Raw genomic sequence first — 23,344 nt, 5'->3', positions numbered from 1 at the left:
CAGGAGTGAGTTAGGGAGGTGGCAGCAAATTACAGAGGCTTTGGTGTGTGTGAGATCAGGCAAGGGAAGGCTGAATGGCATTTCTGCTCCTCTGACAGAGCTCAATGGTGAAGAGTGCTCTCTTTAGTCGTTCAAAGTCGAGACCCCTGTGGTACACTGTAAACCATTCGCCTGTGCTCATCCTTGGCGGAATTGAAAATGAAAAGGTCATTTTGCTTTCAGACACTAATTTCCAGGACTACTCTCTCATTGAGGTGAGTGATGCCAGGCAGACCTTGGAAGGGGTGTGAGGCTACAGAATGGGACCCCAAAGATATGCCCAATCTTCAGCAACAGGCTATGAAGAAAAATTTTAATGCAAGGAAACAGGTTCAAATCTTTTAAAAAAATACATTTTTTAAAAAAAAATGTCCTGTATATGTGTGAGTAACAAAGGAGGCCAGGAGATAGCTTTGGAATTGGGTCTCCTGGAGCTGAAGTTACAGGTGGTTGAAGAAAGCAAACTCCATATGGAGGCTCTTCGATGCCCATCATTATTTTTTGTAGTAAATTGGTGCTGCTAGGAGCAGATGTGTCTCATTGTCATGACAAGCCTATGTTATTAAAACATCTTAAATGCCATATTCTGTAGGCCTCTGAAGTGTTTGAAGACCATCTATCTATCTAAAATATATTTCTGTTTGACCTTGAAAACATACCTAACATGGTGACAAATTTGATTGTTATTAACTTACATTTTTAATTATCTTATAGTTTATGATAATAATTTTCAAGAAGTTGAACTTTACATTATATTTTTAAATGATCTGCATAGGTATAATATGTTATTGTAGAAAGAAGATTAAAACATACTGGGCAGTGGCACATGCCTTTAATCCCAGCACTTGGTAGGCAAAGACAGGTGGATCTCCATGAGTTCAAGACCAGCCTGTTCTACAGAGTGAGTTCCAGGATAGGCTCCAAAGGCCCCAAAGCTACAGAGAATTCCTGTCATGAAAAGACCAAAAGCTGGGTGGTGGTGGCGCACGCCTTTAATCCCAGCACTCGGGAGGCAGAGGCAGGCAGATCTCTGTGAGTTCGAGGCCAGCCTGGTCTACAAGAGCTAGTTCCAGGACAGGAACCAAAAAGCTGCAGAGAAACCCTGTACCCTGTCTCGAAAAAAAAAAAAAAAAAACCAAAAAGGAAAAAAAAGAGCAGAAACATATATATATATATATATATAGTATGTTCTAACAAAAAGTCTTACATTTCTATCAATATACAAAAATCAAAATCAATTAAAATATTTGAGATTAGTAGGATTTTATTAGTTCAAAAGTAGATTCAAAAGGGAGGGGAGCAGACAAAAATGTATAGCTCAAGAAAATCTATTAAAAATAGTGATTCAATAATCTACCCTTTTTTCCCCATAATCCCCTACCCCTTTTTTCTTTTCATAATGAGATCCCTGAATCTAATCTCCTTTGCTTAGTTTCCTCTCTGATTATGTCCAATAACAACTTGCAACCAACATTGTTTGTCAACAATGACAAACCTTCATAACTCACCAAATGACCAAAAACTACCTACCCCACCTCTTGGGAATGTGGGCACCATGCCCTCTAGACTGCATCCTGTTGTCTGGGGGTGATGACATTTTTAGGGGATCTTGAGAAATTTGGGATAATGGTCAAGTCCTGGGAGAGCTAGTTTTTTTATTTATTAGTTAGTTAGTTAGTTTGTTTGTTTAGTCTTTGTGTGATGGGAAAGTGCAGGGCTGCTCTGAAGTCCTGGCTGTGTAGTCTGGGAGGCTGCATCATCTCAGCTGCTTGGAAGTTGTTCTGGATGCAGACTGTTGAGACTTTGTAAAGATGATTTGTTTCATGTTTGAGCAGGTAAAAGGCGCCCATCAACTTTACAAGTCTGTTTGGACTGTATAACCAAACTGTAGTATAAATCTCCATACATGCCATAAGACGTCACGAGGGTTCTGTAGCCAACAAGATTTGTCATGTCCCATACAGTCAGAGCTGTTCCCATGTAGATGGATCAGTATACACATCACCTGCTCTGTAGTCTTTTATGACTTTTCCCCTTATGTCTGTAGCCCAAACCTCTGGAAGTCCCCCCCCTGCATCAAATCTGATTTATTTTATTTTATTTATTTATTATGTATACAATATTCTGTCTGTGTGTATGCCTGCCGGCCGGAAGAGAGCACCAGACCTCTTTATAGATGGTTGTGAGCCACCATGTGGTTGCCGGGAATTGAACTCAGGACCTTTGGAAGAGCAGGCAATGCTCTTAACCACTGAGCCATCTCTCCAGCCCCCATCAAATCTGATCTTTATTACTTTTAAAGAAATCTATAGCTTTTCATTTCTGTGGAAACAAAAGCACACCCTCTCCCCCAACAAAACATATATCCTAATTTTTTTTTTTTTATTTTCGAGACAGGGTTTCTCTGTAGTTTTTGGTTTCTGTCCTGGAACTAGCTCTTGTAGACCAGGCTGGCCTCGAACTCACAGAGATCTGCCTGCCTCTGCCTCCCGAGTGCTGGGATTAAAGGCGTGCGCCACCATCGCCCGGCTCACATATCCTGATTTTTATTTTGAAGTCAAGACATCCCTAAAGTATGTAAGTTGGTTTAATTTTGCAGTTCCTTTCACAATCTAATGTCTCTCAGCAGTTGGCATTTTCTGTTTATTACCATTTAAAGAATTAAAATTCACAAAGCACCATTTAAGGTCTGAACTCCATGTGTTATACATAATCTGTTAGGTCCTCAGCAGCGTGACTAGCTTAGTACAGACATGGTGTTGTTGGCTGGCTGCACCCTCTTTGTCTAGAGTCTCAGCCATGCTAACCCAGCTCTGGGAAACTTTTGTGTTTCTATTCTATCTGGGCTCCCACTGGTAGGGAACCATTCAGTGCTCTGCTACATAGCAGGCTCGCCTTCTTTCTTTCTTTCTTTCTTTCTTTCTTTCTTTCTTTCCTTCTTTCTTTCTTTCTTTCTTTCTTTCTTTTCTTGTTTATTTATTTGTGCTTTTTTTGAGACAGGGTTTCTCTCTAGCTTTGGAGCCTTCCTGGAACTCACTCTGTGAACCAGGCTGGCCTTGAACTCACAGAGATTGGCCTATCTCTGCCTCCCCAGTGCTGGAATTAAAGGCACGTGCCACCACTGCCAGCCGTAGTAGGGCCTCTTAAAAGAGCTGCATGTAAGTCATGGGTACTGAGCCTACTTGAAAGACCTTGGTCAACCAGGCCAGGAAGCTGTGTCTGACTCAATGTTAAGACCCTTTTTCTAGATTTTTTGGAATTTATGTGGATATCTGTGGCCCCACATTGGGTGTCATATATAATAAGTCTTTCTTTGTACCACCAGCCAGCTCCCAAATAATGACATGGAGACTTAATAATTATGGATGCTGGCTTTAGCTTAGGCTTGTTCCTAACTAGCTCTTATAACTCAAATTATCCAATATTTTTTTTATCCAATATTTTTAAATCTATGTTCTGCCATGTGGCTTGTTACCTCCCCTTCATACCTCACTTCCTGCTTCCTCTCTGTGTCTGGCTGGCAAATTCTGCTTTCTTCTTCTCTTAGTTCTCTTACCCAAAATTCCTACCTATACTCTCCTGCCTAGCTCTTTGCTGTTTAGCTTTTTATTATACCAGTAACAACACATCTTCACACAGTGCACAAATTTCCCACAACATGTTTCAAAAGACAAACAACAACAACAAAAGAACACTTTCCCCGAGACAGGGCTTGGAGGCTGAGTCCTCAACCACATGGCTCACCTATTCTCTGCCCCTCTGCAGCTGAGCATTGACAGTTGCTGGGTTGGCTCCTACTACTGCCCCATGCTCCAGTTCTCAGCCACCATTCATGATGCTATTTCCACCGAGAGCACGCTCTTCATTCGACAGAACCAGCTCGTCTACTATTTCACAGGCAGATACACTACGCTCTTCGATAAGAGCCACAGCAGCAGTGAGAAAACTGGGCTGGGGATGGGAGGGCTGGGGAAGATGTGGGGTTAGAGAAACAAAACCGAGAAGAACATTGACTAGAAAGGAGAATGTCCAGGCATCATTATGGCATGCACCTGTCATCCCAACACTTGTGAGCCAGAGGCAGGGGATCAGATTCATCCCCGGCTATACTGAAGGTGAATCTGGGTCGATGAGACCCTGGAGATGGGGGAGCACACACATGGGTGATGGGATTGCAGTCCTCTGTGATTCTAGCACTTGAGAACTTCCAGTTCTGGGCAATTACCTTCCAGAAAGCCTGGGAAACTTAGTGAAAACTGCTTTAATTTTCTCTCTCTCTCTCTCTCTCTCTCTCTCTCTCTCTCTCTCTCCCAAAAAATAGGGTCTGTCCATTTATTGGCTTTCCTGAATGAGAAAACCATGAGCATTATGGCTTTGGGCATAGGTGTGTCTACCCAGGGACTCATTGTAACCCTTGGTCTCCTTGCTGACCCATGGTGATTCTTACCCACACCCAGCTACTGTCCATTTCTCTGTCCCTTAGTAGTCCCAGGGAACCTTTTTATGAGTGGCTACAAGCTGGGAGGGTCTCTTGTTTGCCACACTCTGTCCAACACTCATTTCAGAACCAGGGGGGCACAAGGGAGGGGTGAGCTCACCTAGACCTCATGGATGGCACGTGTGCTGGTATGCACCTTACATCTCATCGTCTGGGAAGCTGCAGCAGGTAGCTGGAGAGTTTGAGATTCGCCTAGACTACATAGGAAGTTTGACGCCAGCTAAGGTTACAGTGTAAGACCCTGTCTCATAAAACCAAAGCTGGTCATAGCAGACTAGGACTCAGAGGTAAAGGATGAGGGAAGGGGTCACAAAAATGACCCCCAATACCACACTGACATGTTGCTCCAGGCTAAGAGGACAGTAATGGGTTTGCAAGATTGGAAGGAAGGGGACTGGGGATCCAGTGACCAGCCTGACCACCTGGTTTTGCTTGCCCATGCTTGCCCCCTTAGGCAGCTGGGTTCGTGTCCTGGCCAATGAGTGCATCAAGAAACTGTGCCCTGTATTCGTCAGTGGCAATGGCTCTGAGTACATCCTGGCCCTCACCACTGGCAAGAATGAAGGTTACGTTCACTTCGGGACCATCACAGGTAAAAGCCTGTGTGTTTTGGAAACTCAGAAGACAATCTCTACACTCTTTCACTGAGGGTTCCTGTTCCTTGCCATGTGTCCTCAGGAGAGGTGGCAGGCTCAGGCTTATTCCATGTGTGTGGACATGGATCTGTATGTGTGGAGATCAGACTTGAACAGTGTTAGGTTCTTTCTATGAAGTCTTTGGCTTTAAGGGACAGAAACCCAACTCAAAAATCAGATCAGCAGAGCTGGATGGAGCAATGCTCGCTTGCAATCCCAGCACGTGGGAAGTGGAGGTGGAAGCATCAGAAGTTCAAGGCCAGGCAAGGCCACAGTGAGACCCTTATTTCAAAATAAAACACAAAGCTAGCTGGAGAGACCACTCACATAGTAAACAGAGCAATGCGTGTGAAGGGCTGGTAAGGTGGCTCAGCAGGGAAATCACTTGCTCAGCCTGAGGACTTGAATTCAATCCCTGGGTGGGGCCCACATGATGGAAGAAAAGAGCCAACTCCTCCCAGAAGTGGTCCTTCTGACCTCCTCATGTGTGCATGGCATGCAGGATTTGAGGCCATTCTGGTCTACATAGGATGTGTGCTGGTTCTGGGGTCAAAGGTGGAAAGATCCTAAGCCAGAGATTGGCCAAAGAAATGGGTGTTGTCCCAAAAGCCCTGAAGGTGAACAGCTCATGTAAGCTGTCTAGAGGACGGGTGTCAGGGTCTTCCCAGGTGAAGGCAAAGAGGAAGTATGAGTCAAGCTGTAAGGGGACAGTAAAGAAGGCATTTCAGAAATAGGAAACTAGGGTCTGGAAGGGAAGGAAGAAGGGTCCTTGAGGTGAATTAGAACTGGCTGGTGGTGAGCTGTACACTGGAGTTGAGGTATCCCATCCTTGGGGATCCACTGGATTTGGGAAGGACAGCCTTGGGTAGGAACTTGAGAAGCTATTAAGAGGAAAAGAAAGTGGGGCTCAGGAGAGGGTGTGGGGGCCAAGGTGAGTGTGGCTCCAAAGTGGCTGAGAATATGACCACCAAGTAGGGGTGCAGGGCAAGCAGGCATGACCAGGAAAGTGTGTGGGAAGAATTGCCCTGCAAGAATGCAGGAAGGGACAGGGTCTTGAGTGGGAAGGAGCGGGTCCTGTCTACCCCCATGACAGAAGTCGACAAGGGAACTTTAGGATCCCAGTGAGATGTTAAAACAGAGTAAGAAGCTGCGTGTCCAGTAGACAGTCAATGGACTCACCTGTTACCTGCAGCATTACCCTAGGCTCAGGGAAGTCAATGGGGATCATCAAGTCTGGGTCACGCCAGTTTTCCACCAGGCTGTGTAGTTGGAAGGTTGGAAGAGTCTCAGATGCCGGTGCTGGTGAGGTTGGACCTCTGTGGTGTGGCCTACACGGAGGCATTCTGATTTCCAGTGTCCAGGCTGTCTGCAGAAGGCAGACTGCATGGCCTCGACTGGGGGGGGGCAGGGCAATATCATGGCTAGTGAGCCTCTTGGCTGCATTTGAAGCAGGCTTCTTGTTGAGTTGACTTGTGGGGGTCCCTCGGGGAAGCTGCTAAGGCTTGGGCATAGCCTTCTTTTTTTTTTTTTAAATATTTATTTATTTATTATGTACACAATATTCTGTCTGCATGTATGCCTACAGGCCAGAAGAGGGCACCAGACCTCATTACAGATGGTTGTGAGCCACCATGTGGTTGCTGGGAATTGAACTCAGGACCTTTGGAAGAGCAGGCAATGCTCTTAACCACTGAGCCATCTCTCCAGCCCGGGCATAGCCTTCTTGTTGCAGCCTTGTCTAACAGGAGGATTCAACTGCCTCATCTCAGTTATTACAAATTCTAAAAACCGTTTCCACCAATTCCTGTGTGGGAGTTTGGAGACCCTCCTCAGCCTTTTTTAATTTCTTGCTGGTATCTGGTGCTGACTGAGAAATGAAATGGGTGGCCAGGCCGTGGTTCACATCAGGGATGCTGGGTCAAGTCGAGTACATTAAACTATGGACTCTCGTCCATGATTTAGAAAGATAGGTTTGTGTCAGCTAGCTGTGTGTAGAAGGAGCTGCAGGCCGCTTCCGGAGGTCTGCGTCCCACCACCCAGCTAGTTTTACACCCGAAATAATTACATGGAAACTGCATTCTTCTAAATACTGCCTGGCTCGTTATCTGTAGCCTCTTATTGGCTAACTCTCACATCTTGATTAACCCATTTCTAATAATCTGTGTAGCACCACAAAGTGATGGCTTACCGGGAAAGATTCTAGCCTACATCCAAAGAATCATGGCGTCTGTGTGAATCTGCTTCTTTCTCCCAGCATTCTGTTCTGTCTACTCCGCCTATCTAAGCTGCTGTCCTATCAAAGGGCCAAGGCAGTTTCTTTATTAACCAATGAAAGTAACACATAGACAGATGACCCTCCCACATCAGCTGTGTAATCTTTCAGAGTTCATCAAAATTAACAACTGAGACCATTTCCATACTTTGGAGGAGGCAACAAACTGTGAGGTCTCTCCTCTGATGGCCACTTTGACCCAGTTGGTAGTCCCAGTAGGGCTTTGTAACTGGCACTGCCATGTCACCCAAAGGGACCACATTGTCCCCTAGGTGGGTCTGGTTTGCATACTGTCTAGCTGTTGCCTGAACAGGACCTCACTCCGTGGGAGTGAGAGTTTAGGCCTGGATGGCAGAGAGGTCATGCCAGGCCAGATAGTAGGCCTGGGACAGATAGCAAAACTCCTTAATATAAACAGAAGGATTAGCAGTCCAAGGAACCCGGCCACTTTTCTATTTGTGAGAAGTCCTGAAGAGAGACTGGAATGTGGACTTAAACAATTCCATGGGCTCCAGCTACCTCCAGAGAGGGCAGAGGAGGGCAGTCTGGCGAGACTGGGCATGAGAAGACATCTGGGAGGATTGGGGTGGTGGCGGAGTTAGGCCAGTGTGTAGAAGGGGATGAGGATGTAGCTTGTGGCATTGGTGGGGGATAAGGGACAGTAGGAGGGAGGGGAGAACAGGAAGGGTGGGTAAAAAGGAGGAGGAATTTGGTCTTTGGACCTTTTCCCAGAGGGGAAGAAGGGATGAGGGTGGATAGAGGGAGGATGTGGGGAATGTTGGCCACCTGAAGGAACCTGTGGCAAGTAGGAGGGGGATGGGTAAGCAGGGCTGAGGGGAATGAGGGAGGGGCCCATGTCTCTGGCATCATGGTCAGAGCAGAATTTCAGGGTCCCCGTTCCCAGATAGGCAAATCTGGAGGTGCCCCGACCTTAGCCAACAAGACCAATGCCATGGGACACTGGCTGCTGTAGGGAGGGTGAGAATGCAGAACCCAAAACCTGTGGAAGGCACTTAACTTTACCCTGACAAAAATTGTCAAGACTATAGAGCACAGAAAATTCTAAGTTTCCCTCTGGTGGTCATCCTGATTGGTTATCAAGAGCATATTGTGGTCAGGACTTAGTGCACAGAGAAATCAGGCGTTCAGGATATATGATGTCAGACAGCCCCAATTGAGTAGATTTTGTAGAAGACACCCCACAGGTGTTTGGGGATCTGGCTTTGAATTGCAGGTGCCCATTTCACAAGTCTATGCTGGGACCCGAAGCCTAGTGCAATGCATCCACTGTGGTAGGCTTTGGGTCAAAAAAAGGGTGTGTGGGATATTTACATGAACAGAATGTCTTCTGAAGAATGGTTCCGTGAAACAAAGGCAGGGCTTTGCTCTGGTAATGGATTGGGGGCCTGGCACAGCCCCGTCTCTAGCAGGATACCCCAAAAATCAGAGGAGGCCCCAGGCTTCTAAGGCAATGACTTGGAAGGACAACTTACCCAGCTGAAAGCCTTCTTAGTCTGGTGAAGAGCAGGTGTGTGGTAGAAGGGTGTTTGGCCACCATGAGGCCCAGGGCCTGGTAGGGAAAATCAGCCCCTCGGTGGAGCCTCCAGATGAAAAGTTTGCACCACAATAAGCCTCACACCAATGCAGCAAGCCAAATCACGCCAAATCAAACTGAATTAGGAAAAGCCCGGGTTTAATGGTTAAAACACTCCCAGATCATTTTCTGGCCCCCAGAGAGGAGATGGAGAAGAGAGACCAAAAAACCGCATGTCTGTTTTCAGGGGAGCAGTTTAAACACTCTGTGGGAGTGGTCTTGAACATCTCAGTGGGAGGAGCCATATTTGAAGGGCTTTCAGAGATGAGATAGGGTTTGGGGAGAGAGAGATGGGGGAGGGGGATTGAGGTGCAGCTTCCACCAGAACATTCTGAAGTTCTCTTTTGGCCTCCTCCAGCACCAGGAACCCAGGTGGTACCCAGACAGATAGGTATGCAAACCACTCAGACACCGAAAACAAATAAATCTAAAGTTATTGCATGCTCGATGCAGTGTTAAACAGGAATCTGACCCAATTTCTCCATTGTCAGAGAGTCATGGAGGTGCCATTGTCATCTTTCTGCATTTTCATTTCATTTGTTTGTTTGTTTATTTTTTGAGACATGAACTCAGTATGTAACTTGCTGTCTTTGAACTCACTATGCAGTCCAAGGTTGCTTTAAATCCCCCTGCTCTGCCCCTTGGATTAAAGGCCTGGACCAATAGTCAGGGCTTGTCCTATTTTCACTTTCCGGTCAGGCATCTGCCAGGCCCGACTGAAAAGGCATGTTTGGCTTTTCTTTGTTTTTGTTTGTTTGCAAGAGTGCTGATAGTGCCTGTTGTTGCATCCCACAGTGACTGGATGCGACTCACACTCCACGCGCTGCTCTGTGGAGCCCTGTGTCTGTGGATCACGTTCCCATCTGTAAACATGGGACCAGATGACGACACAAGAGTCTGTGTCTTTGGGTTGATATAAAGATTACAAAACTTCCCCGGGCATGGTGGTGTACACACGTAGTCACAACACTTGGAAGGCTAAGGCAGAAGGATAAAAAAGGTGGAAGCCATGTTGAGCTAAAAGACAAAACCGGGGCCAGAGCTTGGCTCAGCATTCGAGAACTTGCGTGGAATCTAGCAGTGAGTGAGACCTGGGATCCCCAGTGTGCACCACCACACCTCGCTTCAATAACCCTAAGTACCAGCCACGGGCTGCACTAGGATTGGCTACCATTGGTCACATTGCCAAATCTAAGAACATTTCTGAGACCCTTTATCAGTGCAGGGATGAGGAAGCTGGAAGGCAGACCTAGTCCCTAGACTCTCTGAACTAAGAGTTTCAATGTGTGGGAATGCTGATGGGGTGCTGGTTGGGTGGGATGCCCTACAGATGCTGGTGGACTAAAAAAGGGCCTGAGCATGGGACCTGATTTGATCCACAGATGGCCTCGTGACCTTTCGGATGGTGCCGGATGGCTGGTCAATGTGTGATAGGATACCAGGTACTCATTTTTTGGTGGGATCTGGGTTGGAGGGTGGGAGGCCTCTGAGGAGGGTGAGAAGGGTTCTGGGGGAGAGATCAGGGCCTGGATTGCTTTAGTTTCTGCTCTCTCCCAACAGGTTCAAACTGCTCCATCAACTGGGCTATATACATTGCTGATGAGAAGGCCTTGATGTTGTTAGTGGAGGCCTTCTCGGCTTCTGTTAAGGTCTTTCACCTAGTCAAATTTAACACAGGTAATCAGGTTGTCTGGAGGTCAAGAGGGAACATGTAAGAGCCTAGACTGTGGGTTGTATGTCCATACCAAACACTCTGCTCTTAGCTCTTAGAGTGGGCTGGGGAAGCCTGCGTGTCTCAGAGAGAAATAGGAGGACAAGGAGGAAGAATAAAGAAGGGAACAGAGGGCTGGGGAGATGGCTCAGTGGTTAAGAGCATTGCCTGCTCTTCCAAAGGTCCTGAGTTCAATTCCCAGCAACCACATGGTGGCTCACAACCATCTGTAATGAAGTCTGGTGCCCTCTTCTGGCCTGCAGACATACACACAGACAGAATATTGTATACATAATAAATAATAAAAAAAATTTAAAAAAAAGAGACAGAAAGCTGGATCTGGAACACACACACACACACACACACACACACAATGATATTGATATTCTGGGATGTTGATGGAGACTGCTCATTCAGTCCTGGCCACCCAGACCCAAATAACCACACAGAAACTATTATTACAACACTGCTTGCTTGGCCTAATAGCTTACACTTCTTATTGACTAGTTCTTATATCTTAAATTAACCCATTTCTGTTAGTCTGTGTATTGCAACTCAGTAAGGTTCCATTCAGCGTCTGTCTCCTGTGATGACTACATGGCTTTTCTCTTACTTTGCCTCCTTTCATCCTCTATCTGCCTGGAATTCCTGCCTTGCCCTATTCTGCACTGCAATAGGCCCAAATCAGCTTCTTTGTTAACCAGTGATATTCAAAGGATTCAGAGGGGAATCCCACATCATCTCCTCTTTCTGTCTAAATAAAAAGGAAGGTTTTAACATTAGCAAAGTTAAATTACATATAACAAAACAGGTATCAAGCAAGAATTACAGTTAAAATATTTATATTTACTTTATCTTTTATCATAACTAAGGAAAACTATAATAACAACTATCTATTCTCAACTTCATCAAAGACTACAGAAGGATAAAATATTACCTAAGTAAGCAGGAAGTGCATTGTAAGCAACTTCAAAAACTCTAAAATTGACAGAGACATCTCACTGCCTAGACAGTCACCCAGAGTTTTTATGTATCCTGGGGCACCCAATATTTAACCTACAGGCCCATAGCATCTGGCAGGCCTTTCCATGAATCAGGAAATTTCAAAGACATTTCCACCTATATTGGCAGTTTGTCAGTCACTTTTTTCTGTATCCTGCAGAATGTCTAGCAGACTCTTTCATGAAACAGGTACCGTAAAGGATTGTGTCACCTTTAGGCAAGCTCAGCAGTCATTTCTCTGTGGGTCCTGCATGTCCATTTCATACAGCATAACATCAAGCAGTCCAGGCAAGAGCAGTTTCTTGCCCAAATGGCTAACAAACTCCATAAGGAGCCTCTTCAATGTCCACCATCCTCTTGAAGTAGATTGGTGCTGCCAGATGCAGTTGTGTCTCATTGTCATGAAAACTCCTAAGTTCTTAAACATTTTAAATGCTATATTCTGTTAGTCTTTGAAAGATTTGAAGCATATCTATCCTTCTGAAATATATCTTTGTACATCTAGAAAACCTAACAAACACGACTACAAGCTTGACTTTTATAGAAGACTGTCTACTGACCTGTATTTCTTAATTATACGTGATACTTTTAAATGTGCTGTACAAACACAATACCTTAATCAAGAGCAGAAATATAACAAAATTGGACTTAAATTTGTATCAATAGATTAAGATCCCTACCAATACAAAGTATTCATCTCTATAGCACAGAGTTACCAAGATGACTTAGTGGGAACAGTCACTTGCTACCAAGCCCGAAAACGTAAGCTCAGTTCTCAGGACCCAATGGTAAAAGGAGATAACTGACTCCTGAAAGTTGTCCTCTGTTGTTGTGGAATGTGCATTTGTATACACACACGCGTGCGCGCGCACACACACACACACACACACACACACTAAATATAATAAATCAACCCTAAATGGAAAGTCAGTAGAATCTTTAAGATGGGTGGGAATCTGTATTTATTCATTTACTTTTTGAAACAAGGTCTCATTATGTTATCCTAACTGGCCTGGAGCTCCTCATATAGACCAGGCTGTCCTTGAACTCACAAAGGCGCACATGTCTCTGCGTCCTGAGTGCTGGGGTTAAAGTGCCCCCTTGCCCAGTTGCCTACACAGTGTGTGTGAGGATCGCAGAGCTGGCAACTGTGCCCTCTTTCAGATATGGAGAGGTCTTCAGCTCTCAAAGTGTTGCTTTCCTCCTTTCAGAGAACCAGACATTGAGCATTCTCTACACACTATCAAGGTTTATCCCAGAAGGTAGGACTAGAGGGTGAGGGTGGCTTCTGGGGTGGGCAGTGGCCAGGAAGAGCCCAGGCTACTGCCTATGCTCCTCCTCCACACCACACCCTTTCTTTCTTTGCTGTGGTCAGGTCACGATTTGGATTTCCTGGTGCTAGATGGGACAGAGACCTACACCAACACTTTGATGATACCGAAGGGCCTGTTCTTCAACACGTTCAACAATATGCTGTACATCTGGGGTAACTTCATTCTGCAAAGGTAGGCATAAGCCATCTTCCCAGGGACCCCCCACATATTTATTTATATAAATAATTTTTATTTGTTTGTTTTTGAGACAGATATCACTATGTAGCCCTTGCTGTCCTGGAACTCACTATGTAGACCAGGATGGCCTTGAACTCACAGAGATCCATCTGCCTCTGCCTCTGTCCAGTGCTTGAGATTAAAGGCATGTGCCATAACACCCAGTAAAGTTTTATTTTATTTTCATTATGTGTATGTCTGTGTGTCTGTGTGGTGGCCTACACATAGGAGTACAGGTATCTATGGAGGCCAGAAGAGGGCATTAGAAACCCTGGGGCTGGAGTCAAAGGGTGCTTGGACCCTACCTGTAAGAGCAGGAAGTGCGAGCAGCGGTTGTGCAGGCCTTTAATCCCAGGACTTGGAAGGCAGAGACGGTGGATCTCTGAGTTCAAGGCCAGCCTGGTCAATAGAGCAAGTTCCAGTACAGCCAGAGCTACACAGAGAAACCCTGTCATGAAAAACTAAAAAAAAAGGGGGGCAGGGGGAGGGCTGGAGAGATGGCTCAGAGGTTAAGAGCATGGACTGCTCTTCCAGAGGTTCTGAGTTCGAGTCCCAGCAACAACATGGTGGCTCACAACCATCTGTAATGAGATCTGGTGCCCTCTTGTAGCCTGCAGGAAGAACATTCTATACATAATGAATAAATCTTTAAAAAATTATTTAAGCACAAAGAATCTATTTAAAATGATTGAGAGTCAGCTTTAGGCATGTCTGGATCCAGGGCTTAAATTGTATGACGTTGGAACTTCATTTGTAGGCAAGATGGTGCTTTTACTGAAGTCCTAGGCCAGAGAGCTGGGTCCTGGGATCCCAAAAGATCAGAGAAAAGAAGTTGGGGATCCAAGGGCACAAGGACACTCCAATGCATGGTGGAAGCTGACACTGGCATTAGGGGTCCCTTCACTATTGTCTACAGCACCTGCAGACAGTGAGTCCTGTGCTAGACTATGGGAGATGCAGGCGTCCAAGGACACTGGCCTGTCCCCATTCTCTGGGCTCCCTCTCTCTGTCTTTCCAGCTACAATAGGTTACACTTCATTTATCTGGCGGACTTCCCCAGGGACTCCACCATCAAATACATGGTCAACTCTTACCAAGGAGACATGGCTTTTGTCACAGAAACAGATGAGGTGAGCTACCCTGTTGTTCTCTCCAAGCCCTCCTTGTTCACCACCAAACCCTCCTGTCCTGTCACGGTGAACACCCTTAAGGGATCCCAAGATAATGTCAGTAGAAGCTCTATCTGTAACTGGGCCCTGGAACTCAGAGAGGGTAACGACTGCTGGTCCACAGATCTGGTACTTCCTGGAAGGTGGCTATGATGTCTACCGCCTGGTCCCATCCAGAGGCTGGAGCATCTTCTTTAACCTACAGAAGATGGAGCAGTCTTCCCTCTATGCAGACCAAGAGTTCTTGGTCTCCATCTTCTATGAAGATGGGGAGCTCTACCAGGTAGCCGAGGGTGGTGGAGGGTAGGGCGGAGATGGGGCGCAGGTGGGGACCACAAGGAGGTTCCCACCAGCTTACCTGCCTGCTTCTGCCCCAGTTGGTATATCTTCACGCCACCGGGAATAAACGATTGGTCAAGAGGGTCTTGCCCGTGGCGCAGGTGCTGCTGTTTGACCAGAACAACCCCCAGATACTGCTGAAGGATGGGTGAGAAGACGGGGCCCTTGAAAAGGTCTGAGAGCTCCTAGGCAAGGGGCAGGAGCAAGAGACACCCTAAGGATCGCCTGGGATGCAGATGCTTAGGCGCTCTGCAGGGAGCAAAGCTCAAAGGAGGAATGTGGTGCGGCTGGTCATCAGGGAGGAGGGGGCCATGGTGAGAGGGTGCAGGGGAATTATGAGGAGGAAGCGGGAAAGGGAACTTAGAGGAGACAGCCTTACTCACTCATAAAAGCCCTAAAGAGGACCGGCATCTAGTCCTTCAGTAACCGACAGACTCCAGCAATGGTTGATGGCTGCATTCTCAGCAAGAGCAAGGTTACAAAAGAATTTGCAGTTCAAGGCTACTCTGGGCTACTAGTGAGACTGGGGGAGGGGGCTTCTAAGCACCTGCAGAGGGTGGAACCAGAAAAGCACATGGCGGTTGGTTGGGGTGGAAGCAAGGCAAGGGACCTAACTGGGCTGAGTGGAGAAGACTCTGAGTAGAGATCCCTGGGGAACTGAAGGTGGAGGAGGCGGCTCTCATCTGAGAGACAGCCACCAGAGTGTGGTCAGAGAGTGCCGAACATGAGGGTCTGAACGGAGTTTGCTACAAGCCAGGATAAATTTAGGGAACTAGCAACTCAGAAGTGGGGAAATAAAGATCTGGGGACGCTCCTGATATTCCAGAGGTATCAGCATCTATCTCCCCTTGTATGCCCACTGCTGCCCAGGAACCGCAGGATGCTCGCCTTCTCCCGTATGTGCCCTTTCAAGGTGATGCGTCTACGTGACCTGCCCAAAACACAGCATCTTTCACGTCAGGAGATCTACCATGCTCCACCACCTCTGGTCTCCGAGTCCCAGGGCTTCCACAATAATAAGACACTTGCCGTCTATCAAGGGCTCATCTATTACCTGCTGTGGCTCCACTCCAAGTATGACAAGGTGGGCACCTGGAGGGGTGAGCTTGACGGGGTAGTGCAGCCAGATTAGAGCCTGAAGTTCAAACACACAGAGGATGACGGGGCAGAGGCAAAAGGTTTGAGCTGGACTTCAGAGTGGTTCTTAGGGGTGAGGCCCTTGGATTAAAAATCAAGAAGCCAGGTTTAGGTTACACATGCTGGCCCATGCCTATAATCTCAGCACTTGGGAGGTGGAGGCAGAAAGCTCAGAGATCAGAAGTTCAAGACCAGCCTTGACTACATGAGACCCTGCCATTTAAAAAAAAAAAAAGTGCCAGGCGGTGGTGGCACACGCCTTTAATCCCAGTACTCTGGAGGCAGAGGCAGGTGGATTTCTGTGAGTTTGAGACCAGCCTAGTCTACAAGAGCTAGTTCCAGGACAGGCTCCAAAGCTACAGAGAAACCCTATCTTGAAAAAAAAAACAAAAACAAAAACAAAAAAAAAGTTGTTTGTGTCTGTGAATGTGTGGGGAGGACTGATGTGCAGCCCTTATACCTTATCGGGGCACTCTAGAGGCAGAGGCCGACAGAACCTGGTCTACATGCTGAGCTGGAGGACAGCCAGGCTATGTAGTGAGACCCTGTATCAATAAAATAAAATTAATAAAAGAAACAACAACAAAAAACCCGAAACCAACCAGGCATAGAACAAAACAAGGGACCGGGGAGATGATGCACAAACCCTGAGTACGAATCACGGCACCCACAGAAAAAGCTGTGTGTGAGGGCTGGGTTGGTCTCTAATCCCGGCCCTGGGGAAGCAGAGATGGACTTGAACAGTGAGACTCACTGGCCAGCCAGTCTAGTCCGATCAGACCACGGTTCAGTGAAAACTTCCTGGGCTGCTTCTTTGGAAACACAAGCAAGGTTTCTGGCCCCGAGACAAGCTCGCAAAACACAGGAAGACGGGTACTGGGGCGGGCTGGGGTTCAGCTCCTACTCTGAGCTATGGAGCTGAAACCAATCCTAGAGTTAGCTGTCTGCCTCCTCCCAGTCACCTCATGGTGTCTGACCATCCCGCAGCCCTACGCGGACCCTGTGCACGATCCCACTTGGCGCTGGTGGGAACACAAAACACAGTTTAAGGTAGGTGGACGAGTTGGGAATTGGTGGAGGGACAGCACTGAAATGCTGGCGTCCCATCCAGCATCCACTGGCTGACCACCTGGTGCTTTCAGGATTACTACTTCTACCTGTCCAGCAACTGGCTGGCAGCGGAAGGCATGTACATCGACATGAGCAGCTACAAAAAGCTCTACAACGTCTCCAAAGAACACGGGCTGCCCGAGATTGTCTTCCTGGACAAGGGCAACTCGTTTAGCTTCACCGTCTTCCTGTCGTCCCACGGGGACACCGCAGAGTTCAGCGCCAACGCTGGTCTGTGGGCGGGGCCTACTTGGCAACCGAGGGTGGGGCCAGGAGCCTCTGGGGGTGGGTTCCAGGCTTCAAGCCCCTCCCACTTCCCCTGACAGGGTCTGGCTACCAGATAGATAAGAATATGGCAGTGGCTGTGGCAGTGGCTGATCCCGAATGCCTTGAGGCATCTGTGAATCAGGAGGTCCTTATTAACCGCAAAGCAGTGCTCTACAAGGTGAGGAGGCCAGAGAGGAGCACAGGTGCTGTCCCTCTGGTCCTCTGCACAGTTAGTGGAAAGCCACAGATCTTATTAGCCCCCTCTGAGCCCCAGTTATCGGGTCTTCCAATGGCTCTGGATCCGAGGGCATTTTTGGATATCCCTCTATTTCAGCCTCTCCTTTCTTTACCTCAGATTGCAGTCAAGGACAAAAAGGTCTGCTATGATCAGGGACTCAGTGGATATAACCTCAAGAAGACTTCCTTGATGGTTAAAGTATGGTCCAAGCCTGGGGGAGGGTATAGGGATGGGACCCTGGCCCTTAGGATCCGTAGCATCAGCCACTCCTACCCACAGGTGTTGGGATCCTCTGGAAGATGCTTCCAGACCACATACCGTGGGGCAAACATGCAAGTACTGGAACTTGGGTACTGGGCCTGGTATTGGGAGTGGAAGGTTGGGTGGAGTTGCCACAGGGCTGGAGTTGCCACCCCCCAGCAGGAGGTCTTTTTCCTTCCCAGGGTCATTTGATGGTGCCAGTGTTAATCGGCTGTCCCCCTGGCAAGCGCCTGGCCTTCGACATCACCTACACGATCATGTACTCCCGGGACTTAAACAAACACTATTTCGACTGTGCGGTGTCGAACCCCGAGATGCCATGCTTTCTCTATCGTGACTGTGTGTCCCATCCCTTCTCCCACGTCCACTGCCCTCCTGTCCTGGCCACTTCCCTCCTGCATTCCCTTCGCCACAGCCCATCACCTTCTGCTCCAACCCCGAGTTCCCCCTCCACTTGCTTCCTGCTCCCCTCTGGACAAAGCTAATTTCTTCCTCCCCTCTTCTCCTCTGCAACTCACAGTGTTTCAGCCCTTCTTCTTAATCCAAGACATGGTGACGGGAGCTTCGGGCAGCTTCCTAGGCAGGTGAGGAAAGGCTGGCTGGGGGCTACAGGTACCTGACAAACAGGAAGAGGGAGGTGCAGGGTTCAGAAGCCTAGGTGCTCCGTGTTTCTCTCTTCATTCTGCAGTTACTTGCTGCTGGTTGTGGGTGGCGGTCCCACATTGGACACCATCAGAGATTACACGGAAGAGGAAATCTACCATTACAACAGTCCACTGGACAAGTAATCACTCTGGGGTCCCTGCCCACAGTTGGGTCCGGTCTGCGGGTCTCCCCTCCCACTTCCAGTTAAATAGGGGACTCTTGCTGCAAAGCTTACCCACCCACCCAGTGTCCCAGATTAGACCTACAGACAGGCCAAGGCTCCAGCCCCGCCCACCAGGGCCCCGCCCTTAGGTGCCAACAACTGCGTTGTGCTCAACCCACCCTGACATTATTGGGGCCTGCACAGGACCAATAGCCGCATCTGGACAACAAAGGTTGAAACAACCACTCCGGACAAGAAGTTCTACATAATGAACTACCAGAGCCCGGGAATTGAGTAAGTCCCAAGAGTTCTGCCCTCCAGGTTTGTTTTTTTGGTTGGTTTGGTTTGGTTTTGGTGCTATCCTCTCATGTAGCCCAGACTGGCCTTGAATTTACCATCTAGCTGAGGATGACCTTGTTCTCATTCTCCCATTTCTGTCTCCTGAATTCTGGGATTACAGGTGTGCACCCCCAGACCACTTTATGGGGTGCTAGGCTTGGTGAATGCCAGGCAAGCATTCTACCAACTGAGCCACTTCCCCAGCACCCTGTCGGTTTGATTTGGCTTTACACAGAGTCTCACTCTGTAGCTCTGCCTTGTCTCAAAATGATGGTTGCTGTACTCTGCTTTCTGGAATTTGGGCCTTGCTCTTTGCATGAGCCCCCCTGGCTCCCCTGTGCTCCTGCGTGGTCTCTGAGGAGCTTTCCCGGAGTCACACTGTTTATGTTTCCCAAGGAGGGCAAGCCTTTGTATGTGTGTAGTGAGGCTCTGCTAGAAGCCTGGGTCCCATATTCTGTCCTCAGGCCTTGCCTCACGCTCTCCTTTCTCAGCAAGGTTATCCAAGCCCTTTCTTTCCAGAGGGGCAGTCGGCTCCTCTGGACTTGTCCATACCTTTCCCACGCTGAGCCTTCGCTGGCACTGCCCACCCTTTTGACCCTCCGCCTGCAGATCACCTTACATTTCCATCCTGACCAATCTAAGCTGTTACTCTCTCTTGAAGGGTCTCTCTCCCCTTTACACAGCTCTTGAGTAGACACAATATAACTTTTTTAAGTATAATTTTTGGTTGTTATCCTTTTTTTTGATTTATTTATTATGTACACAGGGTTCAGCTTCCATGTATGCCTACAGGCCAGAAGAGGGCACCAGATCTCATTACAGATGGTTGTGAGCCACCATGTAGTTGCTGGGAATTGAACTCAGGACTTCTGGAAGAGTAGGCAGTGCTCTTAACCTCTGAGCCATCTCTCCAGCCCCAATATAACTTTTTTTTTTAAGTGAAGATGGGACAAACCAATGCATGGTCAGCATCCATTGCCAGTTCAATGGAGCTGTTACTGACTGAATCTACTCTAGCGGAGTTTGATAGCTTGTAAGGGCTTGATAACCATCTTTGAGTCAACGAAAAGAAAGCCATGATACCACAAGGTGGCAAATGAACAAATTAGCCAACTGCACCCAAGTTCGTCCTTAGTTCAGGTTTACTGAACAGTAGCCAAGAGGGAGTAAGAGAAGAGACGCGAGTTTGTGCCTAGCTTGTGTCCAGACCCTGCTTGTGGGGTGGAGGAATGAAGGTGGTTCCCAGTAAGCACTCGGCCCAGCAGGTGGCTGAATTGGCAGGTGGAGACAATGAGGCAGTGGGCAGTTAAGGACCAGCCTGTTCCCTTGGCAGGTGCTCAGACAGCATCTCTGTTTGAGTGGACTGAGTAGGCAGGAGAAGGCAGAGACCTAGATGGGGTGTGGCTCAGTGGGGGAGCTCTGGCTTCATTTACCAGTGAAGGGGTTGAGGCAGCAACTCAGTGGGAGAACCCTTGCCTGGAAGGCACTACGGAAGGGCTGACAGTAGGCATGGTTCTGCAGTAGAGTGCTCGCCCAGCTCAGTCATAGCAGCACCCTTAAAAAGGGACAAATAGCCTGGAGAAGATGGAGATTGTACTCAGCTGGTGCTTACTGAAGTGAAGTGTTGCAGCTGCCTATACTTGGACTCCTAGGTGGCTGTGTTTAGAGAACTCCCCGTGCCATGACATCATTCCCCAAAGCATCTTTGCACCTGAATTCTTCCTCAAGTTGTTGGTGAGCAATAGGTAAGCCAGGCGTATAGTCCGTGTGTGTGTGTGTGTGTGTGTGTGTGTGTGTGTGTGCGCGCGCGCGTGCGGGGAGGGTGTCTGAGACTGTTCCATGGGATGATGCCACACAACTTAACCCAATTCTGGATTCCATTCCCTCATCAGAGGAGTAGACACCAGCACATACTGTGACTACAAGCTCATCTTCGTACTGCACATTCATGGGCTACCGCTCAGCGGCAAGCGGTCCCTCTTTATCGTCATCGTGAGCGGCAGTCAAAGGCTTCCCTATGGGGCGGGGCAGGAGGGTTCATCCCACACTGCACACCCATGGCTGCCGTGCTGTGCCCACAGGTGTCCAGCAGTCTGCTTTTGGGCCTGGTGGTCTTCTACATCCTCTTCTGCCTCATCTGGCCCCACATAGTGGAGGCCTGGGCCTCGTTACGCTGGAAGATTAACAACATCATGGTCTCAGAGTCCTACTACACGTATGCCACCTCTAACGCGGCCTTCAGTATCCATTCTCGGAGTGGCTCAGAGGAAAGTTCCAGGGCTCCCTCCAAAGCAGGTTCCAAAGAGGACAATGTAGCCAGGAAGTGAGAAGTGGCCAGGACCTCTAGTCTGTACCTTTCCCCACACACCCTTAAGCCTCTCCTGGTGGGAATGCAGCCTGCCACCTACCCAGGGCTTTCTGGTTTGCTAGAATGTCCCTGTCTCGTCCAGACCCAAATAAAACATCATTTGAAAATCAGCCCTAGTCTTTTGGAAGGTTCATGTGTTGCTCGGTTTGTACCAGTACAGCTGCAGCGGCCATCAAAAGACCAGAACCTACGTTTTCAAGATGGCACAATAGATAAATGAGCTTAGTATAGTACAAAGGCTGACAGCCGGGGTTTCATCCTGGGACTCATATGGTAGAAAGAGACAACTGAGTCCCTGAAGCTGTCCTCTGACTTCAGAAAGCACAGGGGTGTGTCCACACACACAGATATGATTTTCGAAGTTAGGATAGGTACATGTTTTCATCTCAGCAGAGGAGTCAGAAACAGGTGGAGCTCTGAGTGTGGGACCAGCCTGGTCTACATAGCCAGGCCAACCATATATGTGCACAGACCCTGTCTCTAACAAAACAAAACAAAACAAAACAAAATCCGCTCAGAACAAACAAGACAGTGCTAGCTAGTATGGTGACTCAAACTGTCGTCTGACCACTTAGGTGCCCAAGGAAGCAGAAACAGTCTGAGTTTGAGGCCAGTCTGGGTCACTCAGTGACTTCCAGACTTGCTTGAACTACAAGAGAAAGATCCTTCAAACCATAAATGATTTAAAAATTCAAGCATGTTCCCAGTACTGGTGCTGGGAGGCAATTGTAAAGCTTCAAATTCCAAGCCAGGTAGAGGTGGCTCATGCCTTTAATCCCCACACTCAGTACGCAGAGACAGGCGTTCTCTGTGAGTTCAAGACCAGCCTGGTCTACAGAGCGAGTTCCAGGACAGCCAGGGCTGCTACAGAGAGACCCTATCTCAAAAAGTAAAAAAAAAAAAAAAAAAAAAAATCAAGTTTCCACTGTGTTTGATTTTGCTGAGAAACTTTCCAGGAAGGCTACAGAAGGGCAGGCAGTTATGGCTGCCACCATTCTGGTTGGTTATACTCAAGTCAAGCTGAACGCCGGCACCAGCAACAACTCAGCCCCTCTCACGCCACATGGTCCTCTACTCTCTGGTTCTGTCTCTGATACCTCCATCATGTTCTGATAATTTGGTGCCCTAGTTGTAACAGCCAGTATATATTTTGAGTGCCAGTGTCTGTCAAGTGGTTTATGGGCAATGAAAGGATTTTTAAATTTTTTTTTGTTTTACATACCAACCGCAGTTTCCTCTCCCTCCTCTTCTCTCCCCCCACCTCCCTTCAATCCTGCCCATTGCCCCATCCACTCCTCAGAAAGTGTAAGACCTCCCAATAAAACCTGGCAGATCAAGTTGAAGCAGAACCGGGCTCCTCCTCACTGCATCAAAGCTGAGCGAGTCATCTCACCATAGGGAATGGGTCCCAAAGAAGCCAGCTCCTAATTATTTATTTAACTTTATTTTATGTGTATTGCTGTGAAGGTGTCTGATCCCCTGGAATTGGACTTACAGGCAGTTGTGAGCCGCGGTGTGGACACTGGGAACTGAACCCCCATCCTGTGAAAGAACCAGGGCTCTTAACCTGTGCTTGAGTGTTCTACACAGAAGTGGTAATGTATGAGGCTTTTGTGGTTGATTTTTTTTTTTTTTTTTTTTTGGTTTTTTGAAACCGGGTTTCGCTGTAGTTTTAGAACCTGTCCTGGAACTAGCTCTTGTAGACCAGATTGGCTTTAAACTCACAGAGATCCACCTGCCTCTGCCTCCCGAGTGCTGGGATTAAAGGCGTGTGCCACCACCACCACCTGGCTGTGGTTGATTTTTGTCATTACTCATTTATATGTGTTGGAGGAGGCACACATGAGACAGCATGCATGTGGGGGTCAGGGTACAACTCCATCAAAGATTCTCTCCTACCATGTCAGTTCCACAATTCCAACTCAAGCTACCATCTCGGCGGCAGCACAGCTGCCACATGAGCCATCCCAATACACCCACACCCTGCCTTCCCTCCCTCCCTCCCTC

The 23,344-nt window shown here is 47.9% G+C and overlaps 1 protein-coding gene across 2 annotated transcripts in view; it reads left to right on the top strand.

Annotated features, from left to right (window-relative positions):
• Positions 1-21,367, top strand: part of Catsperg (cation channel sperm associated auxiliary subunit gamma) — a 28,468-nt gene extending 7,101 nt beyond the window's left edge. Inside the window, exons 6-28 of one of the 2 annotated variants that reach the window (XM_041654371.1) lie at positions 99-254; positions 3,805-3,976; positions 4,992-5,129; positions 10,421-10,480; positions 10,599-10,715; positions 12,963-13,013; positions 13,127-13,256; positions 14,320-14,431; positions 14,595-14,753; positions 14,848-14,957; positions 15,680-15,893; positions 16,934-16,996; positions 17,089-17,287; positions 17,383-17,501; positions 17,679-17,759; positions 17,841-17,897; positions 18,005-18,161; positions 18,343-18,406; positions 18,511-18,606; positions 18,835-18,924; positions 20,622-20,714; positions 20,862-20,961; positions 21,051-21,367. In XM_041654371.1, the coding sequence (XP_041510305.1) occupies positions 99-254; positions 3,805-3,976; positions 4,992-5,129; positions 10,421-10,480; positions 10,599-10,715; positions 12,963-13,013; positions 13,127-13,256; positions 14,320-14,431; positions 14,595-14,753; positions 14,848-14,957; positions 15,680-15,893; positions 16,934-16,996; positions 17,089-17,287; positions 17,383-17,501; positions 17,679-17,759; positions 17,841-17,897; positions 18,005-18,161; positions 18,343-18,406; positions 18,511-18,606; positions 18,835-18,924; positions 20,622-20,714; positions 20,862-20,961; positions 21,051-21,296 (2,784 nt within the window). In that variant the 3' untranslated portion in view covers positions 21,297-21,367. The remainder of the gene's footprint in view (positions 1-98; positions 255-3,804; positions 3,977-4,991; positions 5,130-10,420; positions 10,481-10,598; positions 10,716-12,962; positions 13,014-13,126; positions 13,257-14,319; positions 14,432-14,594; positions 14,754-14,847; positions 14,958-15,679; positions 15,894-16,933; positions 16,997-17,088; positions 17,288-17,382; positions 17,502-17,678; positions 17,760-17,840; positions 17,898-18,004; positions 18,162-18,342; positions 18,407-18,510; positions 18,607-18,834; positions 18,925-20,621; positions 20,715-20,861; positions 20,962-21,050) is intronic. The other variant, XM_041654372.1, reaches the window with a different exon arrangement.
• The last annotated feature ends 1,977 nt before the right edge of the window (positions 21,368-23,344 follow it).

The sequence above is a fragment of the Microtus oregoni genome, unplaced genomic scaffold (genome assembly GCF_018167655.1).
Source record: "Microtus oregoni isolate MIOR12 unplaced genomic scaffold, Mior012 000006F_ref0000085, whole genome shotgun sequence".
Lineage (NCBI taxonomy): Eukaryota > Metazoa > Chordata > Mammalia > Rodentia > Cricetidae > Microtus > Microtus oregoni.
Note: the sequence above shows the minus strand (reverse complement) of the source record. Positions and strands in the feature narration are given on the sequence as shown.